At 31.7% G+C, this 20,732-nt stretch overlaps 1 protein-coding gene across 3 annotated transcripts in view; it reads right to left on the minus strand.

Moving 5' to 3' along the window:
• Positions 1–543: 543 nt before the first annotated feature.
• The window catches only part of LOC118203842 (uncharacterized), a 42,184-nt gene continuing 21,995 nt past the window's right edge, over positions 544–20,732 (minus strand). For all 3 annotated transcript variants that reach the window (XM_035376133.2, XM_035376131.2, XM_035376132.2), the window contains exons 5-6: positions 12,435–12,513; positions 544–2,033 (exon numbers count right to left, since the gene is read on the minus strand). In XM_035376133.2, the coding sequence (XP_035232024.2) occupies positions 1,839–2,033; positions 12,435–12,513 (274 nt within the window). In that variant the 3' untranslated portion in view covers positions 544–1,838. The remainder of the gene's footprint in view (positions 2,034–12,434; positions 12,514–20,732) is intronic.

Consider the following 20,732-nt stretch of genomic DNA (forward strand, 5'->3'; position numbering starts at 1 on the left):
GAATTAATTTGTTTCAGCTTGATAAATTAGTTACAGAATTTTACTATGGTATTCTCTTTGTCTCATTCAATATGAAAACCCTGTATACGTAAGTGCAACAAAATCTCATTAGTGCTTAAGGACTTGAAAAGTTTTAATCCAACCAACTTTATATACAAATTTGTTTTATGCTGTTTGAATTAACTGTTATATGTGTGTACACACACGCAAATGCAGTATATATGTATGTCTCGCAGGCTATCCTGCAAAAGGTCAGGCTACAGACATATCCAAATAATATCTGAAGGTATGTGGGTGGGCAATTCTACAATCTACTGTAAGAGGAATTACAGATACATAATAATTTTAAAGTATTATTTTTAAGGATGTTCAATACTTCGAGCTCTGTGTGTAATCTGTGAGTATACTAGCATGATACAGAAAGCATGTGCAACTTTGATAGGACTACGGTTTGGTGTACCATAGTCCTGTCATAATCACATCATCTCATGGGTCAGCATACCACAGTAATCTATTTATATGAAAATATAAAAAAAGAACACATTGTAATTAGTTTAATCTTTATTATTTCATATAAACCCCTAGCATAAAATCTTATATAAAATACAAAGTAGGAATTTTCTGAAGTTAAAAAAGGGTGGCATTTGCAACTTTATGACTGATGCAAGATAGTCAGTATTTGGGGATACTGTAGATCTTTAAAATAGAGACCTTTTTTTTTTCCAGGTCTGGATCAGTAATTTGCGTCTGCCAAAGCTGCTTGCATTTGTTATAAATGGCAATTTTTTTTCCTTCCCTGGGCAGAAGCTGTTATCTTTGGAAACTTGTCATGAGGAAAGTAATTTTTATGAAGGTTAATTAGTATAATATCTGATTTTTAGATTCAGAATAAAGTTCTCAGTTCAACTGATTCTATTTATAAAGAAAGTGGTGCTAGTTAAACATCCAAATGGATAAAAGATAATTTGCAAGTTTGCTTCTTGGCTTTTAAAATCACTGAACCTAATGCTGAATTCTTTACTAAAAAATTTCAGCTCGATCACAGTATTATCTGTCATGCACTCTATCACTTATCAGTTTTTCTAATATATATTTTTTAATTTTATTATTAATACTTTTTATTTCTAAGTATTCAGTACAAATGATATGGCTTCTGTTTCATAAGCATCATCTGATTAAAAATTTACAGATTGATAAAATTAAAAAATTTGCTTTTTAGCATTAAAGAGATAAAATTTTATCACTATTTTTTAACAGCTTGAATCTGTTAAAATTGAGAACAATTTACTCTTAATCTGTCTCAGAGAACAATTTAAAAGAAACAAAAAGCAAATATACAATTTTTATTTTCTTAACAAAATTTGAAATAGAATACAAATGTAACAATAATAAAAATGTGTATATTGGAAAATATGTAGCATAATGCATTTTAGTGATATTTTTTTAAAAAACATTTCCCAATTATAAAATATTTTACAGTTTTATACGATTTAATAAAAGGAAATGAGCTGTAAAGCATTATAAACCTCGAACATCAAGACACATACAACATTTCAACATACTAAACAAATTTAAAATATTTCATAAAAAGTAAATAAAGACATTTTAATACTGCTTCCAGAAAAGAAAGATCAATAGAAAAATATAGAAATATTAAAACATAAAAATTTCTCCTATAAAGTACTAAACAATATTTACTAAACAGATTCAACATTCACAAAATTATTAAAAATTATTTGAACCTCGTTAATACAGTAGAAAATGTTTATGATTGTATATACTAGCATTTATATAACACACATTATAATCATACACTAAAACTGTAACGCATAAAAATATCACCACTTAGGATACATCTTACAAAAAGGTATATGATTATAAACTTCAGTTCCAGTAGGAAACTCCTGAACACAAACCCAACAAAAGTGGGCTTGGCATTTTTTACAAGTCATATGATCACAGCCTGCAGTTCGTTCAATAGCCATTTTACATCTAGGACACTGTTTGCATTCAGACACCGTCTGTTGCCAAACCTAAATATTAGATCTGAAGTTAATACACTTAAATTCAAAAGTAAAATAAAGACATATTTATGTGATCTAATATTAAACAGAAAGATTCACAATTGCACCAACCAAAGATATACAATAATTCAATTGAGTTTCAATGTTTAGATTTAAATCTCATTAATTGCCTTTACACTGTTTTGCCATAAAAAGTTTGCATAAAATAATTATTAAAATAATGGGAAAAGGCATTATTAATGATAAATCCCCACATAATTTTATAAATATTCAAGACCCTACAGTAGAAGCTATTCTAGATATTTAGAATTTATAGAATAGAGATTATTTATATAGAAAAATCATGTTTGAGGAGGTTGTAGATTTTAGTGGTCGCCCAAAAGGGTTTATGTTTTTGATCCTGCAGTCTATAAGGTCTGCAGTTACACTCATTCCTAACCTATTTTCTGTCTTTTTAGCTTTATTTTCATGCATAATTTTCTTTGTACTTATACGATACACAATTCAACAGTAAAACTAAAAATTTTAAAGGCAGTATACATTTAGAATTCCCAATGTAGTGTTAAGTGTTTGCATACATTTTCCTGTTTTTTCAGTCTCCTCAGTTTATCATATAAATGTTCAGTTTTCTTATAAGATGGCTTTACGAAACTTTTTTTGTCTTTTTATTATTATCGTTTTTTGTGTTTATTTATTAAATATCCCATCCTTGGTGTTTACGCCACATAAAATTCAACTTCACAGCAAAATCACTAAATACTTAAAAACAGCATATCTTTAGAATTTTTCATAGACAGTCTCATGCACTGGAGATAATGCTTTATTTTGTACAGTGTTAAAACTCATCACTTTGAAATCACTAAGTTTGTTAATTAAAACTTCCTTAAAGTCTTAAAAATATAAAAGAGACAATAGAAAACAAATTCAAAATTTGGGCTTCCAGGTGCCCCTGTTCGAGTGGAGGACTACGTTATTCAAAATTTGATGGCTCTAGGTACCATTGTTTTTTCACAGTGCAAGGAGCACATATACATTTATGCAGATTCTTCATTATTTAATTTCTTTAAATATAATACAGCGTGGTAACAATTTGAGAAGTCATGTATACAGTTTTTAGTGATTCAACATAAAATACCATTTTGATGCTAATATCTCATTTATTTCTTTTGGGCTAATAAACAACAGGCAATAGAATGGTTCTAAGAGAAACATTTTCTTCAGCAACTCTTGAAAAATATAATTTATTACAGGCTAATATTTATCAAGCCAAAAATTCATCAAGATTTTATTTACTTTCAATATTTGCATCTTGCACAATAGCAGGATTACCTAGATAATGCTTACATTTATTAACCCCCTGAGTAGCATGCCCTGAAATCATGAGATTTTTTGTCACTTGGTACATACAAACTTAAAATGTAAAATATTTTGCCTTCATACTTGCTTTAATAACATAAATATCATAATGAATGAAAGTTTATGAAAATAAAGAATAATAAGCAATTACAGATTTAGCTAATAAATGCTGCTTTGTAAGCAGATCCCAAAATCCGTGACACTCAGAGGGGAAATATTATCAGAAGTCCATGACTGATTTCAAGCTTTCTGGACAGGCATCCCAATTATACTTGTGTAAACGCAACATATTAATTTTATTTAAAATGTATTTTCCCGATTGGCAACAACAGTTTTTTTCAGAACGATAATATTTTGAACTGTAAGTTTTTCAGCAGTAATGTTGACGGTAATGTTTCTGAATAAAGCAAGTATTAACAATTAATGTTTTGACGGAATGTGTTTTTAATAAAGGAACTAATTAATTGCTAACATTTCAGAAGTGGGATAAACTAGAATTATTATCTAGATTTAACAACGTATTGCCTTAACGTACGCTAAGCCTAAACTGAATGCGGAAGCTCGCCAAAACTGAAAGTAGAAAGGTACGTGAATTTATAAACTGTTTATGTTATGTCTAAGTATTAAACAGAAAGAACTTAAGTATAATTATTGTATTAGTATTTGAAAATTGAAGTCTAAGATGGCTTATTTGGCAAGAGGCAAAAAATGTGATTTAAAAGAACTTGCTTTGGAACTTGATGTAGATGTCCCTTCCGATATTAAAATTGTAGGCTTAAGAGATACGATTTTGAATAGTAAGAATTATAACGAAGACTTTACTAAACAAATGCTAGATAGAATTATAAATGATCGTTTAGACAGGGAAAAGTTAGAAATTTTAGAAAAAGAAAAAGATAAGCAAAGAGCATTTGAAATGGAAATTTTAGAAAGAGATAAGCAAAGAGCATTTGAAATGGAAGAAAAAGATAAGCAAAGAACTTTTGAACTTGAAAAATTGAAAATAGAAGTGGAAATCAGAAGTAGTAATGTAAATGATTCTGTTCCTTCTAATGTTAGTAGAAGTAATATTTGTGATATGAGTAAATTAATGCATAAGTATGATTTGAATGAAGGTGATACAAGTTTTTATCTAGTTTTATTTGAGAGACAGGCACGACGTATTGGGTTAGAAGAACAAAACTGGGTTTCTCAGCTGTTGGGTCTATTGCCTTATGAAATAACTCAATTGCCCATGAATCAGAAGAGAAAGCTAACGACTATAAGCACGTTAAGCAACTGCTACTGAGAAAATTTAAGTTAAGCTCTGAACAGTTTCGGCAAAAGTTCGTTGATCATATTAAAACTTTGCGTAATACGTGGAAGGACTTCACGTTTGAATTAAAAAATTATTTTGAAGAGTGGCTTGCTGGATTAAATGTAACAGATTTTGACTCTTTAAAACAACTTATTATTACTGATCAATTAAAGAAGAGGGTCCCCGCTGCTATCCGAGACCATTTCCTTGATGATTGGTCTAAATTCATTAATATTGAAGAGTTAGCTGAAAAACTAGATGAATATGAAAATATTCGGGCAGGGATAAAAGTACTTCAAGTAGAAAATAAAACTTTTAGGCATAATTCTAAGCCCAAATCTGGTTCTAAATTTTATGAAGGATCCTATAATCAGTACTCAAGACAAAGAAATGTTAACGATTCCATGCAGACAGATGGTAATTTCAAAGTGGGTTTTAAAAACAGTTTTGATAATAAATACAATCTGAGAGATAAGTTTTATAAAACAGACGAAAGGAAAAGGGAATATAATTCTGGCATCCGCAACGAAAAGGGCGAGCCAAAATGCTTCAATTGTAATGATTATGGACATATAGCGACGGATTGTCCACAGCCTAAAAAAGAAATTATTTGCAGGAAATGTAATGAAAAGGGTCATACTTTTAAAAAGTGTACGTCTAAGAATACAGACTTGACAAATGTTAAAAATAATTTATCCGTGGACCAGAATTCAGGTGTTTCACCAGCTGTATATTTAAAGTATGCTCGCATCAATAATGGGGAACAAATTACTGCAATCATAGATACGGGTTCTAGTTCGTGTTTATTGAAACAGTCTGCGGCTAAGAGACTGAATCTTATTGTAAAACCTAATGTGGAGGAATTGTTTGGCTTTGGGAACCAGAATAAACCAGCCGCTAGAACATTGGGTAAAGTAACTGTTAACTTAGAGATTGATAATGTGGAAGGAAAGGACATTACAGTTCTAATTGTAGGAGATGAAACGCAACCATGCGACTTATTAGTTGGTCGAACATGGATTGATTTACCGCATATTGCATACGCCAAGATAGGAAATACCTTGCACATACGCTATGCTAATGACTGCCCATTTTCACAGTTGCAAAATGATAGCAACACTCGGCGAATTAAACTGAAGGCTTCCCAAGAAACTCAAATCGAAAGTAATACAGTTAATTTCGTGAAAGTTAAAACTGATGAAATAAATAACGGTTATGTTTTAATAAGTGGATCGGAAGATGAGTTGGGCTCATTATTGGAAGTAATACAGGGAGAAACAGTGATACCAGTCACTAACTACAGCGATCGAAAACTAATTTTGAAAGAGAATCAATGTATCGGTAGAGCAGAAGTAGCAGAATTAGTTGAACCAAGTTCAGATCAGAAAACTGAAAATTCAAGTCAAAAAGAAATACTGATAATAAATGAAATTAAGAAGTTTAGAAGACCGATTACTTTAGAAGAAATTAAAGTTAATAACAATACTACGCCAGAGAGAAAATAGGAAGTTTTACATTTGATAAATGAGTATCGAGATTGTTTTGCATTAAATATGGAGGAATTAGGGTATACAAACTTAACAAAAATGGATATTAAAGAAATTGAAGGGAGTAAGCCTATTTGCATGAAGTTGTATAAAACCAATGCCGAAGAGCGTGCTTCTATAAAGAAGATAATAAATGAATGGAAGAAATATAGAATTGTTACTGAAACAAGATCTCCGTATGCTAGTCCAGTTTTACTCGTAAAGAAAAAAACAGGTGAATTACGATTAGTGATAGATTATAGAAAGTTGAATTCGCAAACTGTTAAAGATAAATTTCCACTCCCTAGGATAGATGATCTCCTTGAATGTCTTAGTGAGTGTAAAGTTTTCACTACATTGGACTCAGCTCATGGATATTTGCAGATTCCTTTAACTGAAGAAGCGAAACTGAAAACAGCTTTCATCACTCCAGATGATACTGGTCAATTTGAACGTATGATCTTTGGGTTAGCTAATGCACCTGCAGAATTTCAGAGACTTATGAATCAAATTTTAGGTCCATTGCTTAATAAAGAAGTATTGTGCTATTTGGATGACATATTAATTCCGGCTAAATCTTAGGAAGAAATGATGGAAAAACTTAGGAAAGTGTTTGATAGATTGAGAGAAGAAGCAATGCTGACATTGAAACTGACAAAATGCGAATTTGGAAAAGATGAAGTTGAGTATTTGGGATTTCTAATAAAATCAAATGGTATGCAACCTGGACCAAGAAAAGTACGAGCCATGTTAAACTTTCCTAAACCAACCAATGAACATGAAGTTAAACAATTTTTAGGTCTTACAAGTTTCTTTAGAAGGTTTGTACCGAAATACGCAGAGAAAGCTGAGCCGCTAACGAGACTGACGAGGAAGGATGAAACATTTCGTTGGAACGAAGATCAGCAAGAAGCATTCAGTACTTTAAAGGATCATTTAACTAATGAACCAATACTAGCATTATATAATCCCGAAGCAGAGACTGAAGTGCACACAGACACGAGCAACAAAGGGCTGGCAGGAATGCTGTTGCAAAAAGGTGAAGATAGAAAGTGGCATTTAGTTTATTGTGTAAGTAAAGGGACAACAGAAACGGAAAAGAATTATCATTCAAGCAAATTAGAATTAATGGCTATAGTTTGGACTTTGACACGACTTCGAAAATTTTTAATTGGAATCCGATTTACGGTAATTACAGACTGCCAAGCTTTAGTTTATTTAAACGCGAAGAAAACTTCAAATCCTCAGATAGCAAGGTGGAGTAATCTGATCCAGGAATACAATCTTGAAATAAAGCACAGGCAAGGCAAAAGAATGAGTCACATAGATGCATTGAGCCGATCACCAGTTGATCAGCCAGAAGAAACTTTAGACTCTATAATTGAAAACAACTTGGAAGTTTGTTTAACGCTAATGATAGATGAACAAATTCTTATGATTCAGCATTCAGATCCAGAATTACGCAAATTAATAGACATTTTAAAGAAAAAGATAAATGATAGAACGAATGCAGAGAAATACGTAACTGAAAATTACGTCTTGAAGAATAATCGATTGTTTCGTAAAGTGAAAGATCAAGAAAAGGAGAAATTATTATATGTCATACCTAAATCGATGCGAAAAGGTATTGTAGTAAAATTTCACGATCTTTTGGGATATTTTTCAGCAGACAGAACTGTTGCCAAAATCAAGGAATCATACTGGTTTAAAGGAATGAAACGATATGTTATGCGTCACATTTCGATGTGTTTCGAATGCCTAGTAAATAAAATGCCTAGCGGTAAGAAACAAGGAGTACTGCATCCGATTAGACCTAGTTGAAGACCTTTTGCAATTATACATATAGATCATTTAGGACCATTCGTAAAAAGTTCAAGAGGAAATACAGAATTATTTGTAATAATTGATAATTTTACGAGATTTACACGCTTATATCCTATGAAAAGTACTGCAACCAAGTATGTGTTAGTTGCATTGAAGAGTTTTGTAGATGATTTTGGGTTACCAGAAAAAATAATCAGTGATAGAGGAACATGTTTCACAGCGAAGGAATTTCGAGAGTACTGTCAAAATAATGGAATCAGTCATACACTCAATTCAACTCAGCATTCAAGTGGTAATGGAATGGTGGAAAGAGCAAATCGAACAATTTTGGCTACGATTAAAACGAGTATGGAAAATCCGAATCAGAGAGACTGGGACAAAAAGATTAAGGAATGCGAAAGAAATCTAAACAATATGATAAATAAGACTACAAATAAAACTCCTTTCGAAATGCTTCACGGTGATTCACCAAAATTTAACGACGGATTGATGAGGATGATTACAGATGAAGATGCAAATGAATGGGAGAATCCAATAATCTTACAAAATGAAGCTAGAAAGAGAATTGAAGATATGCAGATGAAAATGAAAGCAAATTATGACAAGAAAAGCAATTCTTTAACATTCGAACGAGGAGAAATAGTAGTTATGAGAAGAGTACCTAAATCAACTGGAGAATCAACCAAAACACAACAAAAGTATCGAGGGCCTTTGGTAATTACAGAAGTTTTACCAAGTGATACCTATAGAGTGACTCAATTAGAAGAGAAGGTGAAAGGACATTTCTTTAGTACGACAGCTCATGTGAGCCAATTAAAGTCATGGCAGTGTCAAGCTGAATCAGAAGAAGACGATGATGATGGTGATGACATTAGTGTTACTGAGGATAACGATAACAACATGCCGCATATTACTAAAACTAGGACACGGAAAAAGAATAGAAAACGATGGTGAATCTATATAACAGCTAAAGACTTTCGAACTATAAACATTAATATTACAGATTTAATTTTTTTAAATATAAGTTCTTAATGTTCCGAGGTCGTAACTAAGTCAGGATGCCCGAATGTAAACGCAACGTATTAATTTTATTTAAAATGCATTTTCCCGATTGGCAACAACAGTTTTTTCCAGAACGATAATATTTTGAACTGTAAGTTTTTGAGCAGTAATGTTGACGGTAATGTTTCTGAATAAAGCAAGTATTTAACAATTAATGTTTTGACAGAATGTGTTTTTAAAAAAGGAACTAATTAATTGCTAACACTTGTTACTGTGAAAGACCAAAATCTGGAAAATAACATATTCTGCAATGAAATCATCACTCACATAGTCGCTTGGTGTATGTTTGAAATATCTATCAAATATACTTTTTTTCACTTATACCCATAAATAATATTGTATACCCATAAACATTTACTAATGTTGAAAGCTGACTAAAAATATTGTAGTCATGTTTTTTTTATATCATACTTTATTATTAAAACATTATGATACATGCTAAAATAGGAGAAAGCTTAAGTAACAGGACATGTAAATAATCTGTCGAACTTAACATGAACTACACATTCTAAATGAGAAAAAAACAACAATAATAAACTTATGTGATTGACATTATATAATCTTATTTGCTGCAACAACTTAAACTGTTATGACTATGAATTGCACACGAGTCCCTTGCTTTTACAACTGCATTTAGTTACAGAAAACATCATTTTGCAATGACGGCATGTACACCTTTGGCTACCACTTCTCGAAAAGGTTGCAGCTGCTTCTCTCAACATTTCTTAAAAAATCTCATCTATGAAAAGTAATTTATCTTTTTAAGGAAATATTGCACACACCAGCAAACCTGGCATAAGACTGACAAAAAGCAGTATATCAGAGTATAACAAATAGATGTCATGTGACTGATAAACAGCAGGTTATAACAAATGGATGCCACGTGACAACTGTGGCAGAACAAAGGATTTGGTATTTTTGTCACCTTTGTCTTCTCTGCTTCTTGCTTTAACCTCCGCCAGAATATATCTGATCTTGTCAATATACTCCAGTGGTAGTCTGAATGTATTAGAATATAAACAAATATTCAGTTTTTGATCGACGTATTTGGTATATGTTGACATTCACTGGAAAAGGTCAACTTTTCCAGTTTTGGTCTTTCATGGTAACATATGCATTTCCTATAAACAGTTCTCACAGCAAGGCATCCCACAAATGCATCACTGGAGAATGAACTTGGGAGATGAGTGATGCATATGTGCATTTAAGCTGAACCATTTTTTGGAGACCGATATTTGGCGTCCTGTATCTATCAGTTTTGAGCTGAACATAGTTTTAGGATCTTGATCTTTAGTTTGATCCCATTCTGCTTAACTTTGGTGTCAGCTACTGCGGAGAAGGAGGGAAAATATAATGTAAACAAACAAAAAGCTTCATTCTTTAACTTGCCAAACGATATAAACATTCCCATTTCAAATCCATTTTTTATTCTTTTTTTTATTATGTAGGGTCATTTTAGGTTATTATAGGGGGTTCTGTTATGCTTTACATTACTTTTATCACTTTTATTTTGTGTTCTTCCCTTTTATATTTCAGAAAATCTTCACTTCAGTTTATTACGGTGAGCAAGAATTATTTTTCAGAGAAAGAATACACTCACATGGTAAAATGAGCCAATTAGAGACATGGATAAGAGTCATGATTCACTTTCTATAGACAGCATTATTTCTAGTAATTTTGATATGGACATTTTGTCAGAGACTGAGCTTATACCTGCCTTCCATTTCCTATGAAAAATTTTGTTATTTTTTGTAGATAGTCTTTCTTGTATTTTTTATTAATTTTAAAGTTTATTAATTATTTTGTCAGATAAGAGTGATGATTCATTTTCTATATGAAAAATTTTGTTACTTTTTATAGATAGTCAGTCCTTGTATTTTTTATTAATTATTTTGTCAGATAAGAGTGATGATTCATTTTCTACACAGAGCATTTTTCTAGTAATTCTGATATGGAAATTTTGTCAGAGACTGAGCTAATTGAATGTCTGCCTTCCATTTCCTGTGAAAGACCTGTTTATTAATTGTTTTGTCAACTAAAAGTTCAGAATAATTGGAATGGCGATTTTGAAAGTTATTTCTCAAAGTAATTTTTTGTTGTGTATTTTTATTTAAATTAATGGAAAAGATTATTCAATGCTAATTTTAACATACGTGATAACTTAAGTAATAATCTAAAATGGTACCAAAAATCAAGACCTTAGGATAAACTTTTTTTTATGATTATTTTCCTGAAGTCGGGCATCATGTGGGACGATTCCTTTCCAGACCGAAGGAGCATCTAAAACAAAGGTGCGCATCTTGAAAGGGTTAAATATTGCTTCAAAGGTATAATTTTTATATTTTGCATATTACTCAATAACTTTCTTACAATTATATGTTAAACTATTTATTTTTAATATTTTGCCAAACACTACATTTAGTATATTTAGGTGCATATGTTTGTTGTGAAGTTGATAAAATTTACAATTATTCTGTAACTACATAAAACCAGTTGCAATTTTCTTCGGTTTATGTAATTTACAAAGATTAATGTTCATTTCTTGGCATACGCAAATCTTTCATGTTAATTCTTACACCTTAAATGACTGCTTATGGCTTTCAAAGAATAAATAGATTATTTTATTACGCAAGACTATTTGCCAATATAGATTTTTGTACAGTGTTTTCTAAAGGAAATACATATGGTTTATATTTCTACTACAAGTAGAAAAAACCATTAAAATTACATGTCACTAGACCCAACTTATCACCAGAAGGAATCAAATCCAGTATGAATTATATTCTCTAACTGACCATTCAGGTATTTATGCTTATTTCTACAATAAACATCTATTGGGAAACACTTTCCTGAAGTTAATGGCCTATGCTTTTACAATTATAAGCTGCACTTTTTTTAGCAGCAAATCCTACGGATTCATTTTCAATTAAAATGATTACTTAGATAGCTGCTTAAATTGCATTTAGCAATATTTAATAGGGTTTGAAATATTTATAGTAAGCATATGTTTTAAGTAAAACTATAGTTCCTAAGAGAAAACTATGTATTATGTTTTGTTAATCACTTAAAAATCACTTAATTTAATGAGAGCCAAAATTAAAATATTTATCAAGCAGTGATATAGTTATGATGGAACTAGAATTCCAGAATGAAATTACTGCTGGTTTCTAACAAATTTTCATTTCTGTGATTAATATGAGAAACACTTATCACTAGCCATTAAATATGAAATAAATTTCAATTCAAACCTCAATTTACTATGTAAATCTTTTATATTTAAAATAAATACAATGCAATATAGTTACTCTTGCTTCAATTAATAAATCCTATAGTTGAAAAAAATACCTTAAATGAATAATCTGGATCATTTCTTGAGCCTTGATACATGTCACAAGTATATCCTTGATGGAATACTACTTCACACCTACAAAACAAAATCAATGAGAAAAATTGTTAAAAAGAACATGCTTTTACACATATGCGCAAGTTCAGAATATATTTTCACTTACATTTATAAACATTAGACACACAAAGAGTAACAAATTTAACATAGATGTATTTTCCATTAACTAAACATTTAAAAAGGAACCAAATATTTATTTTAAGATTTATTAGTATAAGCTATTACACATCCAAAATAAATTTAACATTTTATGAAGGAGCATAACGAATCAAATTAATAAGTAGAATATAAACACATAAAAAGAAAAAATGAATAACAGTTATACTATTATTAAATGAATAACAGTTATACAACAGCTATACTATTGAGCACATATGACTTAAGGTGGCTGGATTAAATAAAACATATATGTGTTACAGTTTAACTTTATAAATGAAGACAAATAGATTCATCTGGATTAACATTTATTAAGCAGAAAAATGATTATGAACATGGTAAAATATAGATGTTAAGCATTGTTAGGTAAACAGTGACAACTACTGAAAACATTGCAGAAATAGAAAAGTAAAAATCCTGTTGGTTGCAATATACAGTGGGAAATGCATTCATAAATTAAGTTATTTGCAATACTTCCTCTTGATTAAATTTCCCTCAATCCTACACTGAACCTTTGGTTGACCAAGGCTTTTGTCTGCACTACAATTGGGTGCCCCTTGCTTTTTGGTGATTCTTGTTTTATGCCAAGATTGGCACCACGAAGGCACAATTTCAAGATGGCCGCTACACAAAACCAAAATAAGTCAAAATTGAACAAACTGTGTCCATGTACACAACGATATGTTTTCACTTAAAAAACATCCCAGAATTGCACAAACTAGGCATTTCGCACTGCCTTAAACTTGTCCACGTACACATCAATCTATTTTCATTTAAATAAAGTCAGGATGCTAAAACAAAGTTAAAACTATCATGGTAACCAGAAGTGAGGTTTCATCGCCAAAATTTAAAAAAAAAAAAAAAAAAATTGTTGCTAATTGAAGAGGCACCCAATTCTACACTAGAGCCAAGCAAAAACTGTATTGGAATTTGGTGTAGGCATTTTTGAAGATTGTGAAGTATCGGTATTTCTTAAATAATTCATCAAATGGCCCACAAATGTCTGTGAAGAACAAATTCTCCAGCTTTTGTAACATTTTTTTGTTTCCAAACTTTAAAGATGGGCTTTTCCATATACATAGGCCTCCCATGACAGCGTAGTAAGTTCTTAAATTAATATCTTTTTACAAATTTATTAGCTTCTTACAAAATTTTAAATAATATTAAAATGTTTATGCCTTCAAAATAAAAAATTCTTAGAACTAACATTTGTTAACATTTTCTATGTGTATACTGTATGTAGTCGCCAATAAAGTCTGCTTGGCAAGATTTGCGCCGGCGAAACGGAAAAGTACCAAAATTTCTTTCGCAGTATGACATTCAATCCAGACAAAGCCCTAAAACAGCACTTTGTTCACCATTTCCCAAATAAAACTAGGTTCTTTTATGGTAATGAAGATTATCGATCTTATTCTCTCAGTAATTATCTACATTAATTTCAAGTTAAATCTTAATTTGGAATACAAGTTTAAATGCAAGAATTATTTCAGTTCGTACGAATAGCTTATTCAGAAATTATGTAAAACCGCAGTGCTTTACTTCGCCAGTGCATTCTTATTAGAATTGATGAATTTAATCCTTAACTTTGCGTTTTCTATATTTTCGCCTTCGGGCGAGCAGTGTGATTGCATCCTAATTGACTTAATTACCGCGAATGGTCTTAGGGCATAAAATTTAACTATCTTGTAAACATTCTATGTAATTGTATGCCAGTATTGATTGAAAGGCAATCAATCTGATAAGAAATGGCTGCGACAAATGAGGCGTAAAAGGTTACCAGCGAAGATATTCCGTTTGGTATCAATTGTTGGCGACTTTAACACCTACGGCGGCAAAACGGAAAAGTACCAATATAAATAGTAAAAAAAGTCTGACTTATTTATCGCAAATGGCCTTAGGGCATAAAATTGAACTATTTGGTAAAAATTCTATGTAAGCCAGTATTGAAAGAAACATAGATCTCCCATAATTTCATATCAGATTTAATCTTCATATTCAACTCTTTCTCAGGGGTGACCTTTACATGCTTTTTATCTTGGTGGCGCCGTCATTAATGATAAAGCTGAAGAGTTGATTCCTTACTTTCAGTCACATTTATGTCAACGTGAGTTTCAGGAGCTAAGGCCTTCATTATGGCTCTGAAAAGACCCTCACCAGCATTTCTTGTACCATGCAGAACATCTTCTACCATCTATTTTTAAATAACTGTCCTTAAAATGTTGATTCAAACACACTGTTCTTGTTTCCATCTTGAGTTACTAACATGGAAAATAAATTTTTACTTATTTCTGAAACAGACACTTTCAAGATTTTTGATTCGATTCATCTCATTTACAATGGGCATTATCTTAATAGTGCCTTTTCGAATTGCAAAGTCCGTAAAGTAATGACTGTTATTGACGACATCTTTTAAGGCCCCATTGTCAATAAAACCAATCATCAGAATTCGTTTTAGCAGAAAATATTGCCCCATCTACAGTTAGGAGTGTTGTAATTGCAGCAACATTATTCTTTAACTCCTTTATTTGGCCCGGTAAGTGCACTATTTTTTGGTGGTTTTCCATCAGCTATCCACTTCTTGAATGTTCTGATCTAGTGCACCATCTGGTGATAATAATTACACTTGCCATTGTTTCTTATTAGTGGCTGATTTCTGCTTAAATTCTGAATTTGATATCAATGTTTCCTGATCTTAAGTTTCTACAAAATTCGGATCTTTTAATTCTTTCTCATGAGTGCACAAATTCTGTGATTAATTCATCTCAAGTTCTCTTTTCATCACCAAGAAGTAACCAACTCAATTTGAAAGCGCAATAACTGGTAGGAAGCGTATCCAGTCTTTTACAAATTAATAGCATCTCTTTTTTTCTCCTTATTTTCAAATCCACTGTTCAGTTCTTTCCATAAATTCTTCCATTTTAACAAATGAGCTGCCATGTCATAATTTGGCCAACTGTATATGAAGAACTGTAAACATACATCATAAAGTTGGTTATTAGATAAATCTTCGAATATTTTGTGAATTTCAAGCCAAATGTTTCTTGCACTGTCAAATCTCATTACCTTTTGTAAAGTATCTTCAGTCCTGGAGTTCATAACGACCATCATAGAGCAATTATTGGCTTTATTAAAAACCTACATGTCATCTGTGTATATCTTCAGAATCCTTTTGGCAGGTGCTTGATTAGGCTCCACTGACTTTTTCAGGTTTCCTTCCATGACTTCTAAAGGGTCTTCATGATAATTTAATATGAACTTGATTCAATATTTCCAAATGGAGCACACTAACTTTTCGCACATAATGGCTTAACTGATATTTCTACAGCTCCAATTTTGTGAACTAATATGCGAGGCTTAAGAGTTAATGTAGGCTTCTGAACTGCCAACTTTTATCTTCACTTTGCTTCTAATTTTTTTCTTACACAGTTTAGAACATCTTGAACCCATAACCTATTATGGTCTAACATTAGGAGTGGAGACAAATAAATAAGCAAAGAATCATCAAGATTAGCATACATTATGCACAACAATGATTATGAACATAGCAAAATACACATAGCAAGGTAAACACAGTGACAATTACTGAAAATCTTGGTAGAAACAGAAGAGTAAAAACCGTGTTGCTACACATGTTGCAAAACAAAGTGAGAAATATAATCATGAATTAAGAGTTATTTGCAAAAGTATGGGCAGTCAAATATTTTTGTGAAAATACTTTAGCTTGTGTTAATATTACAAGACACATCACACAGCTGTTTCATTTAGTCATAAATTTAAATTCACAAGCATCTAACTACAGTACAAAGTCTAATCCGGACTCGTTGGGACTTCGGCGATTCCGGATTAGGGTTTTTTCAGATTATAGATCATCAATTTAAATCTGGTAAGATGGCATGCAGAAATTATACTATTAAAAATATGAAACCATAATTTATGAAATAAAAAGCAATTATGATCTAAAGGGTATCAAATTTTACAAAAAAAGCTTAATATTTATTTGTTTACTTCATTAAACATTTCTTTCAACGCGCGCAATGTATGCTCATTCTCTACGTGCATGCGTAAAGTTTGTTGCTTTGAGGTCTGGATTATAGATCATTCTGGATTACGGACTTTATACTGTACTTATTTCCAAATACTTTCAAGAGTAGTGAAAGACATCCAAGTTCCAGGACAACCCAAAATTTAATAAATGGTAAAAAATTATAATAATTATTTAACAAAGGATAATTGAATACAAAGAGCAAAAATAAGTACGTAAACTAAAATAACAAAATCAAAAGTGTTAAATATGACAAATACCAGATTACATAGAATGACGTTTATGGCAAGGTAGGGAAAATCATTCTTTGCTCTATGTTCACTAATTATCTAGAGTAGCAGTTTTGTGAAACCAATCTAAGCATAAACCACAACTGGAAAATAGCTGATGTTGGGTGATCTTTTTTCACATCCGTTGGTATTTTTCTATGACATGCACTACTAATTGCATAGAAGAGTGGGTGGTCGTAACAATATTCCTTGAACTGAAAATGGGCTGCTCTCCACTTAACCATTACAGTCAGCGATACAACCAACTTTTTTATTTTACAGTGAAATTGTGTTTTGTTGTTTTATAATAAGTTGTCTAGAAATAACCAGTTTAAAAACAAATATAATTTAGACTCTCAAATGCACGTTTTTGTTTACAAAATAATTTATAGCATCTAAGGATGTACAGGATTTGTAGCCACATTTTAGTTAAAAAAATAAGCACCTATAAGCACTTTTCAAGCACATTTTAAGGGGAAAAAAAGCACCTGTCTAATTACATTATACACAACTGCATAACCTTAAAAGAAAAATTCGACTTGTAATTTAAAATATGAGCAATGCAATATTTATTAAGAGTGAGCATTACCTCAACCATGGAAAACAATCAAATTTTTTTTTTTTTTTTTTTTTTAATTTTAAATGACACATCAATTTACAGAATTAATTTACAATGAGAGAAAAAAAACTATGCAGAACTAAACTATATTACAAGATTTAAAGATGAAATTTCAGTTCAAAATATAGAAAATAAATAATAACCTATATTAATTGTATTCGTTTGGCACCTAATAATAAATACAATTTATTTTTCCACTCATATTAATATTTAAATAATTTAACTTAAATCCAAAATCTGAACATTTTCTAAATTTCCACTGCATAACAGATTTTCCTTAACATATATTCCAAGCGAAGTAATTTTAGTAAAAAAGAGACACATTTCTAAAATCAGAAGACTTGAAATTGCTTCGTGCAGTCATCCTTTAACAGTAAAAGCTCAACTAACCTGCATACTTGGAAATTGCTGAATATTCCGGATAGTAACTGGAAAAAGAAGTGGGGGAGATTGTAGCCGTTCTTTAGATTTCTCGGCTAAATAAATGATTTTGACATTTCGATGTGTGCATCATACAAAAACAGACCAACGGAACTGAGAAATATTCTGCTTAGAAAGCACATTAAAACTCTTTTAAGTGTTCATAAACAAATCTCGGACGAAACATCAAAATTAATAATCTCTGCAAAATACCACAAACGTTATTGCGTGCAATACGTGCGGTGTAATTCTTCCACATGTGATATTTCGCAATCGGAATCAACAGCTGCTGGTATTCGGAGAATAAAGAACTAAATAAAAGAAAAGAGAGATTTACTAATCTGGGGTGTTTCTGATTCTAATTATCAACAGAATGCGTTAAATTTCCGGAATAGAATCAATCTTCACTTGGGTTGGGTACACCGCAAAAACTTTTATTCCTATTCAATCTAGATTGGACAGTGACCCCCCCCAAAAAAAGTCCGTTGCTTCAATATTAGAGATTTTGCGGAGAAAGGGGAAAACCTCCCAACCTCCGTACTGTATAATGTATTGACAAAAAAAAAATTGACTATTCGATTACTTTCCTTTTATTTAAGCCATTTTAAATATTATTCCTTAGAAAGCTAATCTGTCTGTGTAAAAACACACCCATTTTTGGAAGTTTATCTATACTTCAGCAGTTACTGCAACTATATTATAAATATTCATGCATATACTCATAATATAAGCATAACGATCATAATAAACACGAATATGAACTGACCACGCGGAACGATAATGTAAATTATTAAAATCTTGATAGGAATTCAAATGTGTGTAGTATTTGGGTGGGAGGAAAAGAATACTGAAAGCATTGGAATTTTCTACTGTTTTCGCAATTCTTTGACCAAAAGAACGATGTGCACCTGTCTGTACTCTCGCAGGCACCATAGTTTATGTTAATGCAGAAAAAGAGGGGGAAAGCAATTTCCAGGAGTATGATTCACCATCGGACGTTGCATTTTTTTTTAAGGAAGAAAAGTTGTTTATTTAGTTTCGGCTTTGGTACGGGGAAAAAATGCGCGTTCATTAAAAAAAGGATTAAAAAAGTACTAAAAGCAAAAAATAAGCACTAAAAACAAAAAAATAAGGGCTTTAAAGAAAAGGTAAACACCTATAAGAGCCTTTATATTTTATTTTCAAATATAAAGGACTTATAAGCACTTGTAAGGACCGCTACGAACCCTGATGTACCAGGTTGTTCAATAAGTTCACGGAACGGAAATGAAGAAACCAATTTTTATTTGTAAAAATGACTATTTTTCAACGTAGTTTTCCCTCAACTTCAATGCACTTATTCCAACGATCTTCTAATTTATGGATCCCTTGACTGTAGCGGTTTTTCAGCAGCTCTGCAAAATATCCCCCCCACGGCAGCTATTACCTCTTCGTTTGAAGAAAATCGTTTCCACGGAGATATTGTTTGAGGTGTGGGAAGAGCCAGAAGTTGGAGAGAGCTAAATCTGGCAAATAGGCTGGATGTTACAACAATTTGTACTTCAATTCAGTTATTTTAGCGATGGTTTTTTGAGCTGTGTGCGCAGGAGCGTTATCTTGGTGGAAAATGATTTTCTTCTGTAATCCGGGTCTTCTTTCACGAATTTTTTCGTCTAATTGATTCAAAAGGTTACAATAATAATCCGAATTAATTGTTTTGCCAGTTTGAAAGTAATCTATAAACAAAATTCCTTTCGCATCCTAAAAAACTGATGCTAACACCTTCTTGGCTGATTTTTGCACATGAGCTCGCTTCGGCGCCAAAGAGCCGGGTTCAACACCACTCCTTAGCCTCCTGGCTAAGCAGTGGTGTGAACCCGGCTCATGATGGTAGACCCAAGTCTCATCCACTGTGATAAATAGATGGATAAAGTCGCTTTTATTCTTAAAACGCTCCTAATGTTGCTGGCAAAGTCGCATCCGAATGTGTTTTTGCTACATCGTTAGAGAATGTGGCACCCATTTTGCATAGTTTTTGAAACCCAAATTAACACTCAAAATATTGCTCACTGTGCCCAATGAAATGCCTAAAGCCTCTGTTAAATCTCTTTCAGTCAATCGACGGTCTTCCAATACAATATCTTGTATTTTTCTGATGATTTCCGATGTTGACGCAGTTCTTGGACATCCCTCTCGCGGATCGTCTTCAAGGCTGGTACGACCACTTTTGAGTAAACTAGCCCACTTGCAAACCATTGTTTTTGAAGGAGCAGATTCACCCAACACATTCACCATTTCAGTATGAATTTCCATTGCCTTTAAACCTTTCTTTACAAAGAATTTGATAACTGCACGTTGCTCAATTTTATCCATACTTGAAAAAAGACGCAACACGTTAGATATAAAGGACAGTTAAACAATGTATAAATTAACAGATCGAAATGAAACTTTTCACGTGTTCCTAAGAAAGAACAAATATGAAAATGGCGTCGAAGTTTTAGGTTTAATATTGACGAATAGATGGCGCTCCGCGAACTTATTGAACAACCTTGTATATCATAGATAGTTTTATTTATTTTTTTTTTTTTAAATTCTGAATATCTAGAAGTTTCAAACTGAAATTTTTTGTCACACAACAAGAAAAAAAATTTAAGAAGCAATTTGAAATCAAGTTTGTAATAAATTCCAATTTCTGAAGTACAAGGGCATGCATGTAACAAGAAAACACTCTTCTGACAAATTAAAAAATGAAGCA

Source organism: Stegodyphus dumicola, chromosome 2, assembly GCF_044657685.1.
Source record: "Stegodyphus dumicola isolate Sdum_Otavi_A_Nest chromosome 2, ASM4465768v1".
Classification (NCBI taxonomy): Eukaryota; Metazoa; Arthropoda; class Arachnida; order Araneae; family Eresidae; genus Stegodyphus; species Stegodyphus dumicola.